This window comes from Medicago sativa, chromosome 4 (genome assembly GCF_051527215.1).
Source record: "Medicago sativa cultivar Bolivia chromosome 4, Bolivia_mono, whole genome shotgun sequence".
In the NCBI taxonomy this organism is placed as follows: Eukaryota; Viridiplantae; Streptophyta; class Magnoliopsida; order Fabales; family Fabaceae; genus Medicago; species Medicago sativa.
This window is the reverse complement of record NC_140752.1, coordinates 70318423-70337786: the sequence shown is the minus strand read 5'-3', so window position 1 is coordinate 70337786 and position 19364 is coordinate 70318423. Positions and strand designations below refer to the sequence as shown.

The window sequence follows — 19364 nt, the reverse complement described above, 5'->3', positions numbered from 1 at the left end:
ACAATATATATATATACACACACACACACACACTAGTTCCTCTTGCAAACCGAGAGTTGTCCAAGGCACTTGGATTTTCACTATAATTACAACATATTTCAAATGTTTAAACACACAAGAGACTTTTATTGCTCAATTACAACTGAAAGAGACTTCTATAAACTAACTTAATCATATAAAAGATCGTTTGGGTTTTACACATGATATACAAGCAGAGGTGTAAACAATACAATTCAGTTTAGACTCTATGTCTTAAGAATTTCTATGATATGAAAGCTTGTAAAAAAATTTTAAAGTGTTTGCAAGCTTTTGATTTTGAGAGAGTACGGGCACTCGCAAAAGTTCAGAGTTGTTACATTTATTCGCAAAAGTTCAGAGAGTTGTTACATTTATTCAAGTCTTTAGCTATATATATAGAGAGAAATCTAAAAGACGTAGAGTATTAGTGCATCACTTTGAAAAGATGAGAAGGTTAATCAGGGATGTTTGAATGTTTCTTGATGTGGTTAATGTCATTGAATGGTCATTTTAAATTTCTTTACTTCAAAAGAAATTATCCATTTCATTCCAAATTTAGCATAATCAATTTTGTTTCTGTATATCGTAATAGCAATCATCTCTTTAAAAAAATATCGTTTGTTTGGATACAACTATATATGTTACAAAATTATCTTCATCTTTTGATATTTAATTTCTACCTCTAAAAGGAATTTTGTGTTACAAAATTATCTTCGTCTTTTGATATTTAATTTCTACCTCCTCTACAAAATACATTTTTTTGGAAAAACTACTTTTGATATCTTTTCATTTCTTTTTTTTTTTTTTGGTCAGGTAGTCTATTGGCTAGAATTCACCTTATAAGGTGAATAAGTGGAGTGTCCGGGATCGAACCCCGACCCCTGCATATAATAATGCATTGTCCTACCAATTGAGCTAAGCTCACGGGACATCTTTTCATTTCAATTACTCAAAAAGAATATATTTTCAATTTCAAGTTTTCTTTTTTTTTTTTCTCGAAGATCATGCTTTTTAAAAACTATAACAAACAGATATAATATTCTTAAAAATGATTTTTTAAATTACTACAAAGTGTCCTTCCCTTCTAAATCAATCAATCCAATTGCTATTACACTTGAACAATTTGTGATCTTTTTTTAGACAAAAATTCCTTGCCATCAAAGCACACTTTGTAATGTATTAACCCTAAAAATTCATGTATTAAACATTAGATTATGTTCAACTCATCCAGATTAATAAATTAATTGGAAGTGTCCTTCCCCCCTTCTGAGTGATTTATACGGAATATGACGACAGTATACCCTCTAGTTCAATTTCACGGATGCAAATTTCACTGCAAGATCCATAGCCTCATTTACGTGTGAGGCATCTGTACCCTGAAAAAAAGGATGGTGCAAATACAAATCAATATGATATCAACAAAACACAGCTAGATATATAGAATAAATTTAAAAAATCCCTTCATAAATAGCCAACATATTAGTACGTGATAATTTGATGATAGAAATATTCCTAAGATGTTTATGACTGAAGCCATAAGAAATTCAAAACTATAATCTAGCTGTATCTCCGAAGCCTTTTGGCCAAAAGCATTTCAAAGTAGATCAGCTAAGCAATGTCTAAAAGACTTCATAAAGCAGATGACCATGAAAATTTAAGTGATTGTCGAAACATAATATTTGAAAATTGAGCTACTAGGTAAAAAAAATCCACACAAACTTAGATAACTCTTTCTTGCCCTTTTTCTCTTTCAATATAAAAAAAATAATAATAAGTGAAGTGTTAAGAAGCTCATAAAACTATAACTGATATTACACAACATCAGCTCCATTCAAAATTTTGAAAACCATTAAACACAATCCATGGTGGAGCTGGAAGATTCTCCTATATCCAAGAGAATGATAAAAAGTTGTTTAGGAACCTATATAAAAAACGTTCATAAAAACAAGGACTCGGATGATGAATTGATTTCATACCTATGTAATTATATTTTTGTGTTCGTCCAAACAAGGGTATTATGATCAAATATAAGTTATTTTATAAATCGAAATCAATACAGTGCATATTTTTTTACAGCAGTTCATTACCTTAAATGACATGATATATGAAATGGAGAGATTATTTGAAGTTTCATTACCTAATGACATAATATATGAAATGGGGAGAATACTAACCTGTCCCGTTGCAAGACCTCCTTTTCCTTTACCACATCTCCCTTTCAGTGGCCCCAAAGCATTACTCAGCCATTCTGATACATCCAGCTTACCTTTATCTCCTTTCTCCGGCACCCCAGCACACACTACAGCTTTGTTTGTAGATTCATCAGTGCTAAAAACCATCACTGACAATCCCTGTTTATCAGCAAACATTGCTTCCAGTTAATGTTTGATGTTGACAGAAAATATAATTGCCAAGGACACATGACAAACTCAAGGAGCATATTATGCATTCAACTCAACACATAATAACGAGGTCATTCAATGAAATGCAGCTAGATTCTTGATTAATTATGAATCAGCAAATACCTTCTGATCAATGACTTTTGTAACAGCCTCACGAACTGCTGCAACATCGAGCCCAACATTAACGTGAGATATGCAGTAAGATTTCCCATCTGAAACAGCTAGATCAGCCTTCTCAGCTGTTAACGTTACAGCTTTACGTTTGTTTTCTTCAGCAACACGCTTTTGCGCTTTTCTCACTTGATCCTACAAGAATTATGATATTAAACTCTAGGATTTTACGCATGAGCAAAATAGTAACGAAAGCAAAACAATAAGTAACAGACAAACGTGGAACAGGGGAAAAAGTATAAAGCATGATGTAGACTTTTTCATCATATAATACCTGAAGTAGGGCAATCTTGGTCTTAATTTCAGCTTTCTTAGCTGCAGGAATTGATAATGTTTCCACATTGCTTTTCAAAGATGAAACTTTCTGTGACAAAAAGGGAATTACAAGATGAACTTGTTAACAATTTTGAAAGATAAGCATTATCTCTATCTGCTAAGGAAATCAGTGTCAATCAGGCAGAGAAAGATATGGAAATCAAGAAACAGATAATCGTGTTGTGAGCGTGAGTATCAAGTCATTCTCCACCAGGGAACTTATTGGGATACTTCCATATTAAGATTTGTGGGTTATCAAGAACCACCATTGGAGAAAAGTCACTTAAGAACTAGGCACGTCATGTATAAGATTTTAAATATTAATAAAATGTAATGATCTAAAATTATTGGTGGGAGTGGGATCCGTTTAGTAACTTTTTTGAAGGAGCTGAATTAGAGAGATGAAGAGCTTAAGTAGCGAAAAGTTAAAATATGTGATGTGTAACCATGGGATCCACTTGAGATCTCCAAAAAAGTAAAATGTGTGTGTGTGTGTAAGCTATTTCTATAATTGTATAAACTATCTCTATAATTGAAGATGTAATGAGGGTAAACTATTTCATAAGTTATCTGAGAGTTCTTTAAAATAAGCTGAAAACAACTTATAAACATATCAAGCTATTTTTATAACCGCAGACACTTACACAAATGTGTATGTCATGAGATAAACCCAGATAAGCTATTCCAAACACCCATATTCTAACAGTGTAAACAGGGCCAAAAATAAAAATTATTTAAATACATGAAACCCCTTTCTTGGGACCCGAAGGACAAGAAAGCAACTGTAAATGCATAACTGATGTGTATATAACAATTGTTACATTAGTTCCGTGCACTTTAATTCAATAGAGGTTCATGCTTATGAGCATTTAATACTTTCCAGTATGTTGAATAGGTTCCAAAACCTTCATATTAGATCATGATTTTGAAATATATATAGGTTGCAGCTAGTTTCATACAGTGAAACCTATTCGTAATAATTAGCAATTCGGTTGTCGTTTTGCCAGCTGGTTCAGCCGGTTAGTAATGGGTTTTTGCCAACTTCATTCATTAACTGCGAACCAAGCCAGGCCTTCCAAGGCTCAAGTGATGGAACTTGCCAAACCAAGTAGAATGGAAAACACAAGCCTGCTATCAGAATTTAGACAAATAAAAACCAATACCAACCTCTTCCAGCAAACTTCCTTCTAGCTTAGCCGCTTCATCTACTTGCTTCTCAAAGTCATCTGCCATTTTCATTGCATCAGAAGCACGATCAGTTGTGACAGCTGTTATTCTACGGATTCCTTTAGCAATTCCCTCCTCAGCTAAAAGTGCAAAAGCTTTAGCCTCTCGTGTGTTTGAGATATGGGTACCTAGATTGTCGAGTAAAAATGAATCTCAAACAGAAACTAAGAAAGAAAGAAATTTCAAAGAAAATATTGGCTTTGATATTCACCACCACACAATTCAGATGAAATAGATAACCATTTTTCGTTATCAGGGTCAGCAAGGAGATCTTCAACTTTTTGTCCAACTGACACAACTCTAACCGGATCAGGATAGACCTACATTAAAGCAGAATATTGAAGAATGTGATCCTGCGGATTAGAGAAAAAAGTACAGAAATTACAGAGCTTACTTCTCCAAAAACAGCTCGCAGACCCTTGATACGCTTGGCATCGGCAAGAGTTACCTCCTTTGCATTTACATCCAATTCAGCTTGAATTTGCTCATTAACAATTGACTCGATTCTCCTCAATGAATCAGCATCAACAGGCTTGCCTACTCATTCCAGCATAGTGAATAAAAACTCTTTTTAAGTTAACATAGTTCTTACAGCCTTAATGGACAAGCCTTACCGTGAGAAAAATCAAATCTCAATTTTTCAGGAAGAACGATAGATCCTTTCTGGTCTACATGATTGCCAAGTACTTCCTGCATTCGTCATATGAAATCACAACAATCACCATGTAGATCAATATGAAAAGAATTAGTACGGCTTAATTCAATAGCATTTTTAACATACCCTAAGAGCAAAATTTAACATGTGTGTGCATGTATGATTAGGGGCTATAAGGGCACGTCTTCCATAATCGACCTGCAAAAGTAATTAAAAAAACAAAACAAAGCATCAAAAAGTAATGAAAGATATGTGGATAACTAGGGAAAGAGGTATTTTAAGTAAAAGGGGAGGGGGAAATAAAATAATCAAAGGGTTATTTCAAGTCACAACGAAATTCATAAGATAACTAGAGAAAGAGGTATTTTAAATAAAAGGGGAGGGGCAATAAAATAATCAGAGGATTATTTTAAGTCATGAAGAAATTCATAGAAGGAAACGAAGTTACCTTGCATACTACTTTGTCGCCAACAGAGATACCAGTCCCATTACCAATGTGAAGCACGAAACCTCCATAAACTTGAACGTTATGAACTTGAAATGAAGCATGTTGGAAATCAAGAGACCCGGTATCAAAAATCTATGCAAAAGAAAACAGAAAACATATCACAAACACTAAACTAACAAATTGATGGAGAGGAAAAATTTATTTACACTCTGTTTGTTTCAAGAGAAATATAGAAGACAGAAATTAAGAAGAGAGAAGTAGAGAAGAGAGTGCTGAGTGATCACTAAAATCATGTTTTTACCCTTTTTTTTTTTTCCATTTGAAAATAATTGTTACGCATTAACACTATACCAATCTGTCAGATGCAAGGAGTCAAGCACTACGTTTTAATCGTCCTTACTGTGTTACGTTAGATACTAGCAGCAATTAATTCATATATTTAATAGTTGTTTTTTATATGAATAATGATTTTCTTTACTTCTAAAAAACAATTTTCTTTATGATTAATTGCACCAAAAAACACAATTGAATTTTTTTTCTAGAAAAAAAATGGTTTTTTTTCCTTTATGAAAAAAGACTCATGGTTGTGATTAACGTGACACAGGAAACAAATTTAAACAAAAAAATAAATTTAAAATTTGAAGTAAATATATTTTTTAGAAAGGGGCTTATTTGTCAATTCAAAAAAGCAATCTATTTCTCTCTTCTATATTTCTCTCTTATACCAAACAACCCATCAAACCTATCTTATTTCTCACCTATTTCTCTCTTCTCACACTCTATCTCACTTATTTCTCTCTTCACAATTTCTCTTGTAAACCAAACACGCCCTTAGGGTCCCTATTTTCATGTAAGACATTTTCGTGTGACCATATCCAAGAGTGCGACTACTTTGCTTGATGATTTCCTTTTGGCAAAATCCATCGAAATTGATGTTTTAAATTTCAAACCATCTTATACAACTACTCCCTCCGTTCCTTTTTAAGTGTCTCTTTTAAAGAATTTTTTTGTTTTTATTTGAGTGTCACTTTACATAGTTCAATGCAACATTAAATGTTATTTTACTAATATTACCCTTATTTATTATTATGGAGAGAGAAATATATGTAATGAGATATTAAATAAATAAGGTTATTATAGTAAAAATAGAAATTATTGTATCAAAAGTAACAACATTTATTGATTGTCTTGGTTTATGTAAAATGTCAAAATGTGACAATTAAAAAGGAACGGAGGTAGTAATATTTTAGTCTGTGTACGGAAATTAAGTTGTATCGCCACTCCAGTATTCTCTTTTATTAAATTGCTACGATTTCTTTTGCATTAGGTTTGTTATATTGAACAATCTTAAATTTCTTATCATTTTGAAAAGTTAAAATAAGTAGCTTTAGAAACAAACGGACAATAGATGAGGGATAAGAGAATGTTAAGGGAGAAAGTACTTTTTTTATATAACCAAACATACAAAACTTCAAAATCAATTATTTTTGCTCAAGGGAACAAGCCCTTGAACATATCTTTTAGTTTTAAAGATAACATCTTTACGAAAGCATGTTGATTTATAACTGGAAACGAATAGAGTAAAGTTGCAGAGGAAAATCATAATTAAAAAAAAACCAACGAAGAACATTATAGCTACTTGATTGCGTTTTCTGGACAAAAGTGAGTTTTATAATTTTAAATAAATGATTACTAACCATAGCCATCAGTTAAATTAAATAAAATAAGATTAACATGCAAAATAACATATATAAAATATTAACAATGCTGAATACCTGACCACCTTGCTCAGCATAGAAGCTTGTAGATTCCAGAATTACACCAACATCACCATCAGTATTAACTGAATCAACAAACTCAGAACCAGTATATATTGCTTTTACCACACTCTCATGGTCCTAAGACAAGAAATGGAGAAAAATAGAAATCAACGGAAAAAGTATGAACTGATTCTGAAAGAAAATTGATAAGTGAGAATGCAAAGTCTAATACAACTGCTTATCTGATAAACATAAGCTATCGCATATATAATAGAATATCAAAAGCTCCCATGAAGGACTCCCTTTCATTTTTCTCACTTCAATGGTGGCTAATATTATAGAGAAAATCAAGTGACTTCCTTTAGTAAGGTGTTAGGATTTGGCCATTTGGGAATAATAAAGAAAACCATTTGGCAAGAACAAGTGGCATAATAAAACATCACAGAAATGTACTATTTTAAATTTACTTTTATGCCATTGGTAAAAGTGGAGTGCTTGGATAAAGTCCATGTCCTAGGACATGCTTTCAGATAGTGTTTTATTTATACTATATTTAATTTCGTGAATATATGGTATCTTTTATCAGCATTTCCCTTTGTAATACTTCACTCCTCTGAAAAATAGCAATAGTAACTGTTCTTACCCTGAACCAAGCAAATTTGAAATTATCATCTGTTGGAGCGATGCTTCTTTTCTGCAATGCTGATGTAGCATCAGCATCCATGACAATAGCACCACCAGCTTGCTGATAGTAACAAAAGAAATTTGAGAAGGGGACAAGGAAAAAGACAACCAGTATTAATATTTTCAATGGTTTTTGCTGATCCTTTAATTTTGTTGGGTACGTTACACTGAAGCAAACAAGATACCTTATTTTGAGCAGTTCTTGATCTTTCTCGTGCTGCTTCCATAGCACTATTAAAACCTTCGACATCGACATGTAATTTCTTCTCTTCAGCCATTAGCTGATAAATAGAAAAGGTTAGGAAATACAAAAAAAAAAAAATAAATAAATAAATAAAATAAAGCATAATAGAAGAACAACTTCACCTGTGTGAGGTCCAATGGGAAGCCATATGTATCCCACAACTCAAACGCTACCTATAATCAAGAGATAGCTGTATGAGAAATAGCTCACGGCCCCATCATCACAAACTACTAAACTAAGGAAAACAATATATCAATTAAACTTATACAGAAACGTTAATTAGAGACAATTGACAAAGAGTCTTTGTGTTTTAATGTATTTTTGTAATTCGTGTAGATTTTATGTATGATAAAATCAAGAGATAGAACTAGAGCTAAACGTATCACATACGGTGTCTAAAATTGTGTTTAAATAGCACAGATGTAAATTATATTAAAAATACATATCAACAGATGTATACCATGCAGTACCATGAATGTGATTCAATTGCAATTTTGTGGTCAATATCATGAATGATTTGCAACCAATGGTTTTGGATAAAACAAAAAAAAATGTAAGGATTTTTGGTTTTAGAAAACATTTCTACATTCATTTTCTATTTTCAGTTTTAATTACAAAATGCCATTTTGTTTCAACATAGTTTCCTGTTTTTGAAGTTTTGAATATAAAAAACTTCTTTACTGTTTTCACGGTTTCCTATGCAAATCTTTGAAATCAGGATACTGAAACTGCGTGAAAAGATATTTCTGAGATGAACTAAAATTGAAAATAGAAAACGAATACAAAACCCAAACAAACCCTTAAATTCATGATCTTCACAAGGACCAACCAATGATATTGAAAACTAAAAATGCTATAAAACCCTGGAATCAAAGGAAGACATTCTACAAAATATCACCATTATTTGCAAAAACAAGAGAGAAGTTCAATTTGTTAACAATGGTGTACTTATTAGCTATACGTAACGTTTTTTATTACAACAAATTCTTGGTATAGAAAAAATGTACCTATTCACACTGACCTAGTGAAACTGAAAAGTTATAAACATCAAGTCATCAACCTGTAATGATAACTATGCTAAATGCAGTACTTACATGCTAGAAATGAAAAGAACTACACTCATATGACTTTCCAACAACAAAATAACAAAGCCACTGGAAATTTCAGAAATTTTGTTTGTTTTAACATTAAATGTTTTTTTATACGCAAGTACCCAATTAAAAAATTAGTATCTAAGTAATAAACATTGATGAAACCAAGCCAACCAAGTATCTGAAAATAAATTATTCAACTTGCCTCCCCACTCAGTATGTTTCCCTGAACATGTCCAACAGCTGTTTTAAATTTTGCAATGCCCTGGAGAATAAAAAACAGATATTCCTTTAGTCCTTTACAAAAATAGCTTAGATGGCTGTCATTATGTCATGGAACCAAAATATGACAGCCCATAAAAATGTCTTCATACGTGTCTATCCTGACCTTAACTAAGGTTCTGCCGAAACTTTCCTCTTCCTCTTGAATCACATTCCTAATGTGCACTTCCTGTTGTTTTAGCTCGGGGAAAACATCACCCAGCACATTTGCCACAACATTTACAAGCCTGATTTCACCAAGATTAAAGACAGAAACAGACATTATAAACAGAATATATTTTCACAGATTTATGCCTGGAACCACTAATCAGATGACTAGTAATAATATGATTTTTTTCCCCCAAAATAAGTGCATCGAATTTGAATTTGAAATAATTGATTAATACGAGTTTTAGATATTTAAAATGGCACTAGGATGTGGTATGTGGTACGGAAGATTTAGGTATGGGTTCTGACAAAAAATTGAAATAGTTAACCATTGTACATACCCATTGAAAAAACCCTCTTCAGCCTTTAGCACTTCCCGACCATACCGAACAGCTCGACGGAGTATACGCCTCAGAACATACTCACGACCTTCATTACCTACAAAATATGAAAGAATGACATAATTAAGGTAAGCATTCCTCTCTCTATCATCAAAACACAATAATGATGGACATCCTAAATTTTAAATTGAGCGAGAGTACATGGTGTTCACTTAGATAAACTGTTCTACAGCTTGCATCACAATAAAATATATATATATATATATATATATATATATATATATATATATATATATAATTCAAAATCACCAATAAATGGTAGAAAATTTATCTTCGTTGCATCTCCCCAAGGGCTACAACCCTATCTGTGAAAAAGATGCCTTCCTCAAGACATAAGGGAAAAAGGCAGCAATTTTGATGGGACTGGAGAGTTAAAATTTTGGAATCCCCATAGGGAAAGTATGTCAATAACGATACAAAGTTACAATATCCTACCAGGACGAGACCCATCAGCAATGGCAAATGACAGAGTCCTGATGTGATCTGCAACAACCCTGTATGCCATGTCAATTTTATCAGCATCTTCTGGTCCAACTTTCCCAGAATATGGCCGAGCACCAGTTGCCTGTTATGTGTTACAGGAAAACGGAATTATATATAAAATCAGTATGCTCAATGAAAAACAATTCACAGACATGCACGTGTTCATTGAATAATTTGGATAATGAATATGACATGTTTCAGATTGCATGTATAGGAAGCCAACAGTTCTGAAAGAACGTCATTTAAGACTAGCAAGTAGAACTTCCAATTCACATGCATAGATCTATGGCCAAACTCCAAAGGTATAAATAGATATTTCAGAAGGCAGCATTCCGAGAACGGAATAGATTATCAAACAGACTTACGAAGAGTTGTAACAAAGATGCCCAAACAGAAAACAAGAGAAGTAGACGCGGAATTTGATGTAGTTAAACCTACAGGGAGCTATACATTGACATCCATGAGCATAAGCTGTGAAACAGGGGTTGGGAGGAGGAGGAGAGGGGGGGGGGGGGGGGGGGGGGGGCATCATCTTGAGCAACAAAGATTATTGGCATCCCTTTGAAGAGTACCGTTATATATTTGTAAACTTTACTCAACCATTCTTGAGAAAGAGAAAAATTTTGGTCCATATATAAATTTGAAAACATGTTAAGCTGGGACCATATAATTCTGAATAGTAGGACTTTTATTTATAATACTTGGGAAACGGTGTTTCTCTTTAGTTAGAATGCAGAAGGGATAACAACAGGAAGTTGCAACTGCTGGAAACTGCTAGGATGTTAGAGAGCCTGGTGTCTTGACTCTCTCCCAACCATAAGAAAAATAACCTCTCATGTCAGTTCAGCCCCTTCTATTTATTCTACACATAATCTATTACATAATATTAAACTAGGTCAGGGCTGGGTCAATTAAAATGGGCCTGTGCCTAAAATAAGTGTGCCTAATAAAAGGCCTACGAACAAAATACTTTCTACCATGTGTAAACATTCTCTTCAAAGGGTGATAAGAAACAAAATATAACAAGTTTTACAATTCAAATATGGCACAATTCAAGACTACATGTGATTCTAGTTTTAAAAATATATATGGAAATATGATAAGCTTTAGTTCCTTAACAACCATACCAGCTGAATAGCATCGAAGATAGGCATGAAGACATCAGTGTCATAGTTGCTCAACTTCCTCTGCAGTATAGAGGTCAGTCGTTCAAAACCCATTCCAGTGTCAACATGCTTTGCAGGCAGGGATTTAAGAGAACCGTCAGCCTCCCTGTTGAACTGTGGTGAGACAAACAGAAACATATAAGGTAAGACTTCACGGGGAAAGAAAAAGTTTGCATGCTGATTCTAATACTAACTTGTAATGTAGATGAGATCAACAGAAACATGTAAGATACAAATTTCATTGGTATAGAAAACAGTGTGCATGCTAGAACAGTGGATTCTAAAACCAACTTATCAAGTACACAAATTTTATTGTGGGTGGGGCGGGCAGGGGGAGAAATGGCAGTAACACTAACACGCTAAATATCATTAAAATACCTGAATAAAGACGAGGTTCCATATCTCGAGGCATGTAGGATCATCGTTATTAACCAAAGATGCAGCATCCCGGTTGCCAATTCTGTCAAAATGAATTTCTGTGCAAGGTCCACAAGGACCAGTGTCACCCATCTCCCAAAAATTATCCTATCGAAAGATAAACACCTAATTAGATTTGCCAATTCAGTACAGAAACAATTTACAATATAATGTTAAATAGATTTTGCATGACTCCATTATTTAAATAAATCCATTTAATTTTTCATTTGTTTTTTTTTCCAGAAAAGAAGAGGTTAATCATTGTTAATTTGTTATTATAATTTTTAATAGTTCATATATTCGAGACGGGCATAGAATAATAGAAGTGAACATATAAAACATCTAAAATTACTTTCTTATGAGGTAATTGCAACGCCTTTCAAGAACAAAGGTAACTTTCATTATATCATCAGAAAGAAAAGCAACAAGCTGTTGTCATCTACGTAAATTAAGGGTCTAAGGTAGCGCTTCGCCTGACTTTAGTTTTTAACTATAACTTAAAGCTATTTAAAGTTAAAGCCAGTTTTAGCTTTAAAATAAAAGCTAGGTTGTCAATCCCGGATAACGAAGCAGCCGAACAGAAACTAGAATAGCTGAATAACGTGTGTCACCCCAAAATTCAAATAATTTTTTGCCAGATTACAAAATAATTCTACAAACACAGACATGGTATCCGAGAAACTAAACAAATGCATAAAAAATAAACATTTGAGCACAATAAACCACTTATGGAGAGGTGGATGTCCTGTTTTTTGGACCTGTTGGTGATGGTTTAGATGAAGTTGCCATGGTTGTTGGAGAAAAACTAACAGCAGGTATTAAGAGTATGTAGCAATTAAGGTTTATATACATAGTTGTAGTCTCAAACACAGACATAGTATCCGAGAAACTAAACAAATGCATAAAAAATAAACATTTGAGCACAATAAACCACTTATGGAGAGGTGGATGTCCTGTTTTTTGGACCTGTTGGTGATGGTTTAGATGAAGTTGCCATGGTTGTTGGAGAAAAACTAACAGCAGGTATTAAGAGTATGTAGCAATTAAGGTTTATATACATAGTTGTAGTCTCAAACGCACTGTAACTAACTATAACTAACAAAGTTAGTTACAGTTGCATGATAGTTAGCATAGGCTAGCAGTAGCATAAAACCAACAACACTGTAACTTGTTACAGCTGGCGTAGTCTATAAATAGATAGCAAAGCTCGTTGTAATGGTTAACAAATCATAATCAAAGAAACAGCTCAAGAAGCATTCCAGATTCTCTATTCTCTCTATAGTTCTAGAATGAATGCTGGCAACCCTGACTGTAATTCTAACAGCAGGAAACAGAGAGTAGCAACTACTGTTGGCTGAAAAAACAAAGGGTAAAATTTGCAGAAAAGGATGTTAGGTCTGTTTTGCAGACAGATTTTTTTTGTACAGAAAACAGAGAGCCCCGACTCTGCTCTGTTCACAGAAAACAGAGGATCCTGTTTGCAAAAATAAGATGACATCAGAGGTCGTGGGACTCCAGGGGATGGATTGTGAGAGGCTGGGTGGGGTGTAGCTCAGATGAAAGGAGCGAAGGCTGCGCTTATAGTATAGTAGCCCACTAGGCTTGTGATAGTGCTGTGTATTGGTTGACTTGTAGTTTTGTTGCAATTAGTAGCCTACTATGCTATGCTTGTGACATGGGCTTGTGATGGGATGACGAGGGGTTACTATGATTTTAAAGAAGAAAGAAAGGAGGTTAAGGAAATTAGAAAAAAAGGAGATGAGATGTATAAGCTCTTTAGATTAGAGCTAAAGCTACTTTTCTTTATTTTTTTCTTCATAAAAATAAAAAAAAAATAGGGAAAGGTTGTTTCCCCAGATTTTTCTTTCAAGAAGAGAACCCAACAAAGCAGAGTCAAATAATTGTTTTCAGTACAAATTATAACCTAGATGGCAGACAATATTACATAAATGGTAAATGTATCAAATCAAATTATTAAATATTACTTTGATATTAAATGGACTTTGCATATATTATGAAAATATTTCATTCCACATATTTAAGAGAAAATGTAGTAAAAACATACTTTACATCCAAAAGGAAGAACGCGTCCAGGAGGCAAAAACTTTAACCATATATCTCTAGCCTCAGTATCAGGGGCAAGGCCAGCTTTCTCATCACCACCAAAATATGTGGCATAAATGCGATCTGAAGGTAATTTATAAACCTACAATACAGTAAAGAAGTAGATTATGTAACCACAAAAGAATTTAGTAATGCACTATATATCTACTGAGGAACTAAATAACTATCAACTTTTGCATTTGAAGATACTGCAAACACGATAGACGCCTATAAACATAATAACTTTAGCTAGCTTATTCAAATTGAATTGAACGTTTTAATTAACTTTTACTATTAATTTATCCACATTTAGAAACCGAAGGCCACATTGGGTTGGGATTGGCAGTGCTAAGACTGATATCTACAACTATTAATTCAAAAATATAATTTTTCATCAAAGGGAACCCAGAGCAGTAGTGGTAAGCATGGTGTAATTGACAGGATGGAAGTGGTGGTTAGCTGCAGTGAATGATGGTGCAGTTTCTAATTGAAACATGCTATTTAAGCAGCACAAAAACCTAATTAATATAGAAGAAACAATCAATAGGAATATATCCCAGTATGGGTAGCTTCAGTAACTTCCTACTCCTTAGCTTTTAAAGTTTAGAATTAGATGTCATTCCAAAGCAAAAAAAAAAATAAAAAAAATCCCATAATGATTTTACTAAACTATATACTTTTATTAACAAGCAGGTGAAACAACATAAAGCACATAGTTCAAGAAGCAAGATATAAAACTCCAATTGATAAAGCATACTTTGGTGAGTAACTCCCATGCCCAGCTAATGGCTTCTTCTTTGAAGTAATCGCCAAAGGACCAGTTACCTAACATCTCAAAGAAGGTGTGATGGTAAGTGTCTTTCCCCACGTCGTCAAGATCATTGTGCTTACCACCAGCTCGAATGCACTTTTGGGTATTGCAAGCACGGGAGAGTTTGCTCAAGGCGGTATTGGGGTCAGCAGTCCCCAAAAAAATTGGCTTATACTGGTTCATCCCTGTCACATATAAAATCATAACAAAATTACAACAAGATTACTATATTTATCTATCATCAGTATTTACGACCTCTTTGTATTAACTTATTTGAGTTTATCCAGGTATAAGCACTTGTAAGAATGTTTGAAAGAGCTTATAGAAACAGCTTATGACATGTCCATATCCTATTTTCAACTTATTTCCATAGGCTCTCCGGAATAGTTTATATGAAAACAGCTTATAGCTGGTGTCAAAACAGTTTATCTAATCTTATACTTTGTTATTGAAATTGGACAACTCAGACAAAAACCAATAAAATAGTTGATTTCAATTTGAGATTCTATTTCTACGCAATAAAATTACAAGAACTTCGATTGCAAATTCAATTCTAAGAATCAACCAAAATCTAACTGGTTACTTGAGTGATTGTGAGTGTGAGTGTGAGTAATAGTGCATAACAATAATAACGATAAAAGAGAGAAGAGAGAGAAGCTACCGGCGTTGGCGAAGAGGAGAGTAGGGTCATTGAAGGGGACGACGGGACTGGATTTCCAGTATACATGATTCTTCTCTTCGAAGAACTTGACGAAGGTATCTCTGACGCGCTTCGCCGGCCACTCGATATCGAGTGTATCAGTTCCTGTCATGGCGGAGGAGACGGCGGAGGTGGAGAGAAGAGATCTCGAGATACCGTGAGAGGGTGGCGGCGCTAATAGAGTGTTACGGTTACAGAGAGAGATGAGCAAACTGAAACCTCTTGTCATTCACAACCCTCTTCTCACGTCGATATCAATATTTTATTGTTTTTTAGTTCGATTAAGATAAAGAGATAATAGGGTGAAATTGTATACGATAATATTATAACTTGTAAAATAAGTTATATTTTCTTGAGAAAATAACGTTTATCAAAAAAAAAAAATCATCATGTATGTTTATAATTTAAACATTTAAAATTAAAATTAAAATTTTGTTAACAAGTGTCTCAAGGTCATTGTCTAAAGAACCACAAAAACAAATTTTGTCTTAAAATACAAAGAGATTAATTAGAACAGGATAAAACAATTTTACATTATCAACCAATTAAAATCATACAATTTGAGACATCATCTTAAGTGTTACGGATGGAAAAAACCAAATAAATAGGGAGGGCCTAGAAAATGATTGTGTCTCTCTATTTCTTCATCTTTATCTCATGTGCAAAACGAATTTCATAGTGACCCAGATGAAATTTGCTTGAATCTGACTTCTCATCCATGTTAAGACTATAAATGCAATCAAATATTTGTTCATGTGTTTCATTTTTTAATTCCGTGAAATAAAAGCAATATGTAAGTAGTTGTGATAGAATTTTTTACTTGAAAAAAAGTTGTGATAAAATTGTGAACCTGATATTAGCATGTGTATATAGCTAACAAATAACCGTTATTACATTGGAGCTGTGAAGCCCCGATACTTCAAAATGGATGACGTATCGTATCCCCTGCGTATCCTGCACCGATATCTGCCCGATACTTCCCGATACGTATCCAGAGAGTATCCAAATATTAAATTTTAATTTTTAAAAAATTAATTATCCGATACTTCCCGATACACACGGATACTTGTGTTTTTTATATTATTTTGATTTCTGTTTTTTTTTTTGTAAAAAATAAGAATAAAAACATTATATTACTATAATATATATACATTTCCTTTATCTTTATTTGGTGCCAGTACGACCCACACCACACCACACAAACAATTGCATCTTTCCCTTTCTAAGAAATTAGGGTTTCAACTTTTTCTTCCAAAGTGGTCGCCGTCCACTTTGGCCACCGTCGAAGTCTTGGTATCGGACGACTTTGGTATATATTGCGTATGTAATTGACTAATGATCACTCTCTTAATCGTCAATATTATTTATATTTATGTTAATGTGCTACGAGCCTGGTTTCTTGTGTTTGTTAATATATTTGCATATTAAAAAAATGGTTATAATTATATTGTACATTTAATTATATAATTTTTTTTATTAACGTATCCCAGCCGTATCGTATCTTGATTTTTGAAATTTTTCCGTATCGGCGTATCGGTGCAGTATCGTATCTCGTATCCGGGCTTCACAGCATTGGAGTAAATGAGTATCGATTAATCATTACAGTGTATTCTCATTTCATAATTTTCTATTTGAGTTATATATTTTATCAAACAAATAAAAATAAGTATTTCTAATAAGTATTTCACAAATCATAGTTCAACCGATAAAAATGTCAAAATTGTTAGACCGAACGGTATGATCATGGTTCGAATCTAGCTCATATTCTATTAAATTATCTCAAAAATTATCTCCTAATTCTACTTTTATGGATATACAACCCTCTATGATGTGAGTTTTGACGTGAAGAACCGAAGGATTTGAACAATGAAAAATTGAAAACTAGGAGTTAGGGATGAAAACGAAGAAAGCAGAGAACATGTATGTACGAATTTCATATCAATCGTTGATATTGATCCAAAGGTGTAATGGTTTACCATTTTCGTCTATCATGATAAAAGTCCGCCTACTCGATGTGCTATATATGTGTGTGAACAAAAGAGAAAGCACGCACGTTCATACACGTGCACGCGCACACACATATATGCAAGGTTAGTGGTCTCTTACGAGTTTAGAGAGTGTTGGAATCCTACTCATTAAATAAACACCCACTTCCAACTCTATAAATACGTTTGCTGGCCAATATGATTGCACGATGTCCTGTCTTTTTTAAACCATACAATTTATGCTCCCCATATAATTTAGAGAAGAATGCAATCGCACAATTTACACATTGAAGGTCGCAGAATGTATAATTTTGGTATCTAAAAATTGTTATGTGACATTATGCCATTTCTTAAAATTTGATTCAAAGGTCCTTAGAAATTAAGATGAAGTAATAGATATCCATGAAGCTTGAAATAAATTTATTTCATTATATATGTGTTATATATATATAGGGATTTGCTAGAACACACCCACTAGTTTTTATGTGGGAGTGTTTTAGCAAAGCTACACCTTAGGGTGTATTTAACCACTTTTTAGTTATTCACTTGCTAAAATACCCCTTCTAAAAAGTAAGTGGGTGTATCCTAGCAAACCCCTATAGGATTTGCTAGAACACACCCACTTGTTTTTGTTAGAAGGTGTGTTATAGCAACATACACCTTAAGGTGTATTTATTAACTTTTTAGTTATAACTTGCTAAAACACTTCCACATAAAAATTAGTGGGTGTGTTCTAGCAAACCCCATATATATATATATATATATATATATAATACAACAGTAGTAGGTATATTTATTTCATTAATTATATATATATATTAGTAGTGCGTAGCAAGACTCGCACATTACATTAGATGAATGAAACTTATGCATCAAGTCTTGTTGAAAAAACATATTGTTGAACACAAGAGTACATGTGTAGTACATAAGAAAGGATTTAGGCAATAGGGTGGTTGCCAAAAAGTGTCTTTTCCACCAACACCATGAGGTGTTGGAGCCTCTTGAGGCTGATCAGCTCCATGATTGAAAAGCAAGACCTTGGCCAGTATGAAGATGATGATTTGTGTTGATGACTTCATGATGAATTCTAATTATTAGTGATTTGAGTTTTCTTACTTTATGATATTAATTAGTATGGATACCCGTGCCAGGCACGGGCTAGAATTTCTTCACATTTGAGGGAGATAATGTTGTGATGTATCAAATGTAAGTTATAGTCTAACATTGAGTAGAAGATTGAAGGTTGACCAACATATAAGTGAAAAAATTCATACACTTAGTGCCTTAAAATATTGGGTGAAAATGTGGTATCGTTCTTATTTGTGTGGTTCCTCTCTATTCGATTCAACTTTGTGTGGAAAGCGGGAGTGATTCAAGGTGGTAGATCACAGTGCAAAGAGTCTCATACTTGAGGAAGAGATGTTAATGTGTCAAGTGTGAGTTAAATTTTTGCATGAACGCATGAGTAAATTTTAAAGAACATTTAAATGATATACCCATATACCTAGCTAATTCCTTAAAGTTCTATATTGGATGTAATAGTAGATTTCAAAGAAGGTATCAGTAAAAAGACTCATATACTTGATGCTATAAGATTTTTTTGTAAGGATGTGGTATCAATCTCACTCGTGTGGTTTCTAGTCTATTGTGGAAATCATACCCAGTGTGGATTCCCCGGTAGTTCCAAAATTATGATGGTTTTTTTTTTTTAGTTTTTGGATCCCCGGTAGTCCCCCAACAACTCAATATATTCCGTATACTCTCGCAGACAAAGCACAAACTCCTTATTTTTTCGCTTTATCATTTCTCTTATGTTAAAATCATTTTCATGCTACATTTTTATTCAACCTCTAT

The 19364-nt window shown here is 33.4% G+C and overlaps 1 protein-coding gene across 1 annotated transcript; it reads right to left on the bottom strand.

The window, feature by feature from the left end:
* Positions 1-1052: 1052 nt before the first annotated feature.
* ALATS (Alanyl-tRNA synthetase) lies at positions 1053-15758 on the bottom strand. The gene is made up of 23 exons (XM_085702870.1): positions 15487-15758; positions 14772-15010; positions 13977-14117; positions 11873-12019; positions 11456-11608; positions 10281-10410; positions 9786-9882; positions 9404-9524; positions 9217-9280; positions 8047-8093; positions 7866-7961; positions 7640-7741; positions 7012-7134; positions 5237-5368; positions 4915-4986; positions 4748-4823; positions 4528-4670; positions 4345-4453; positions 4074-4261; positions 2866-2955; positions 2544-2726; positions 2193-2369; positions 1053-1394 (listed from the first exon to the last, which is right to left on the bottom strand). The coding sequence occupies exons 1-23, from the start codon at positions 15752-15754 to the stop codon at positions 1323-1325; spliced, it is 2970 nt and encodes a 989-aa protein (XP_085558996.1). The 5' UTR covers positions 15755-15758; the 3' UTR covers positions 1053-1322.
* Positions 15759-19364: the final 3606 nt, after the last annotated feature.

Bases quoted from the DNA above. Each gene is read 5' to 3' on its own strand.
- ALATS (XM_085702870.1), bottom strand. From the start codon at position 15,754: ATGACAAGAGGTTTCAGTTTGCTCATCTCTCTCTGTAACCGTAACACT. The intron at 2,956-4,073 runs GTTGGTATTGGT...TTTTTGTCACAG, and splicing joins AAGGAAGTTTGCTGGAAGAG to AAAGTTTCATCTTTGAAAAG. The intron at 1,395-2,192 runs GTTAGTATTCTC...CCTTTTTTTCAG, and splicing joins GAGGTCTTGCAACGGGACAG to GGTACAGATGCCTCACACGT.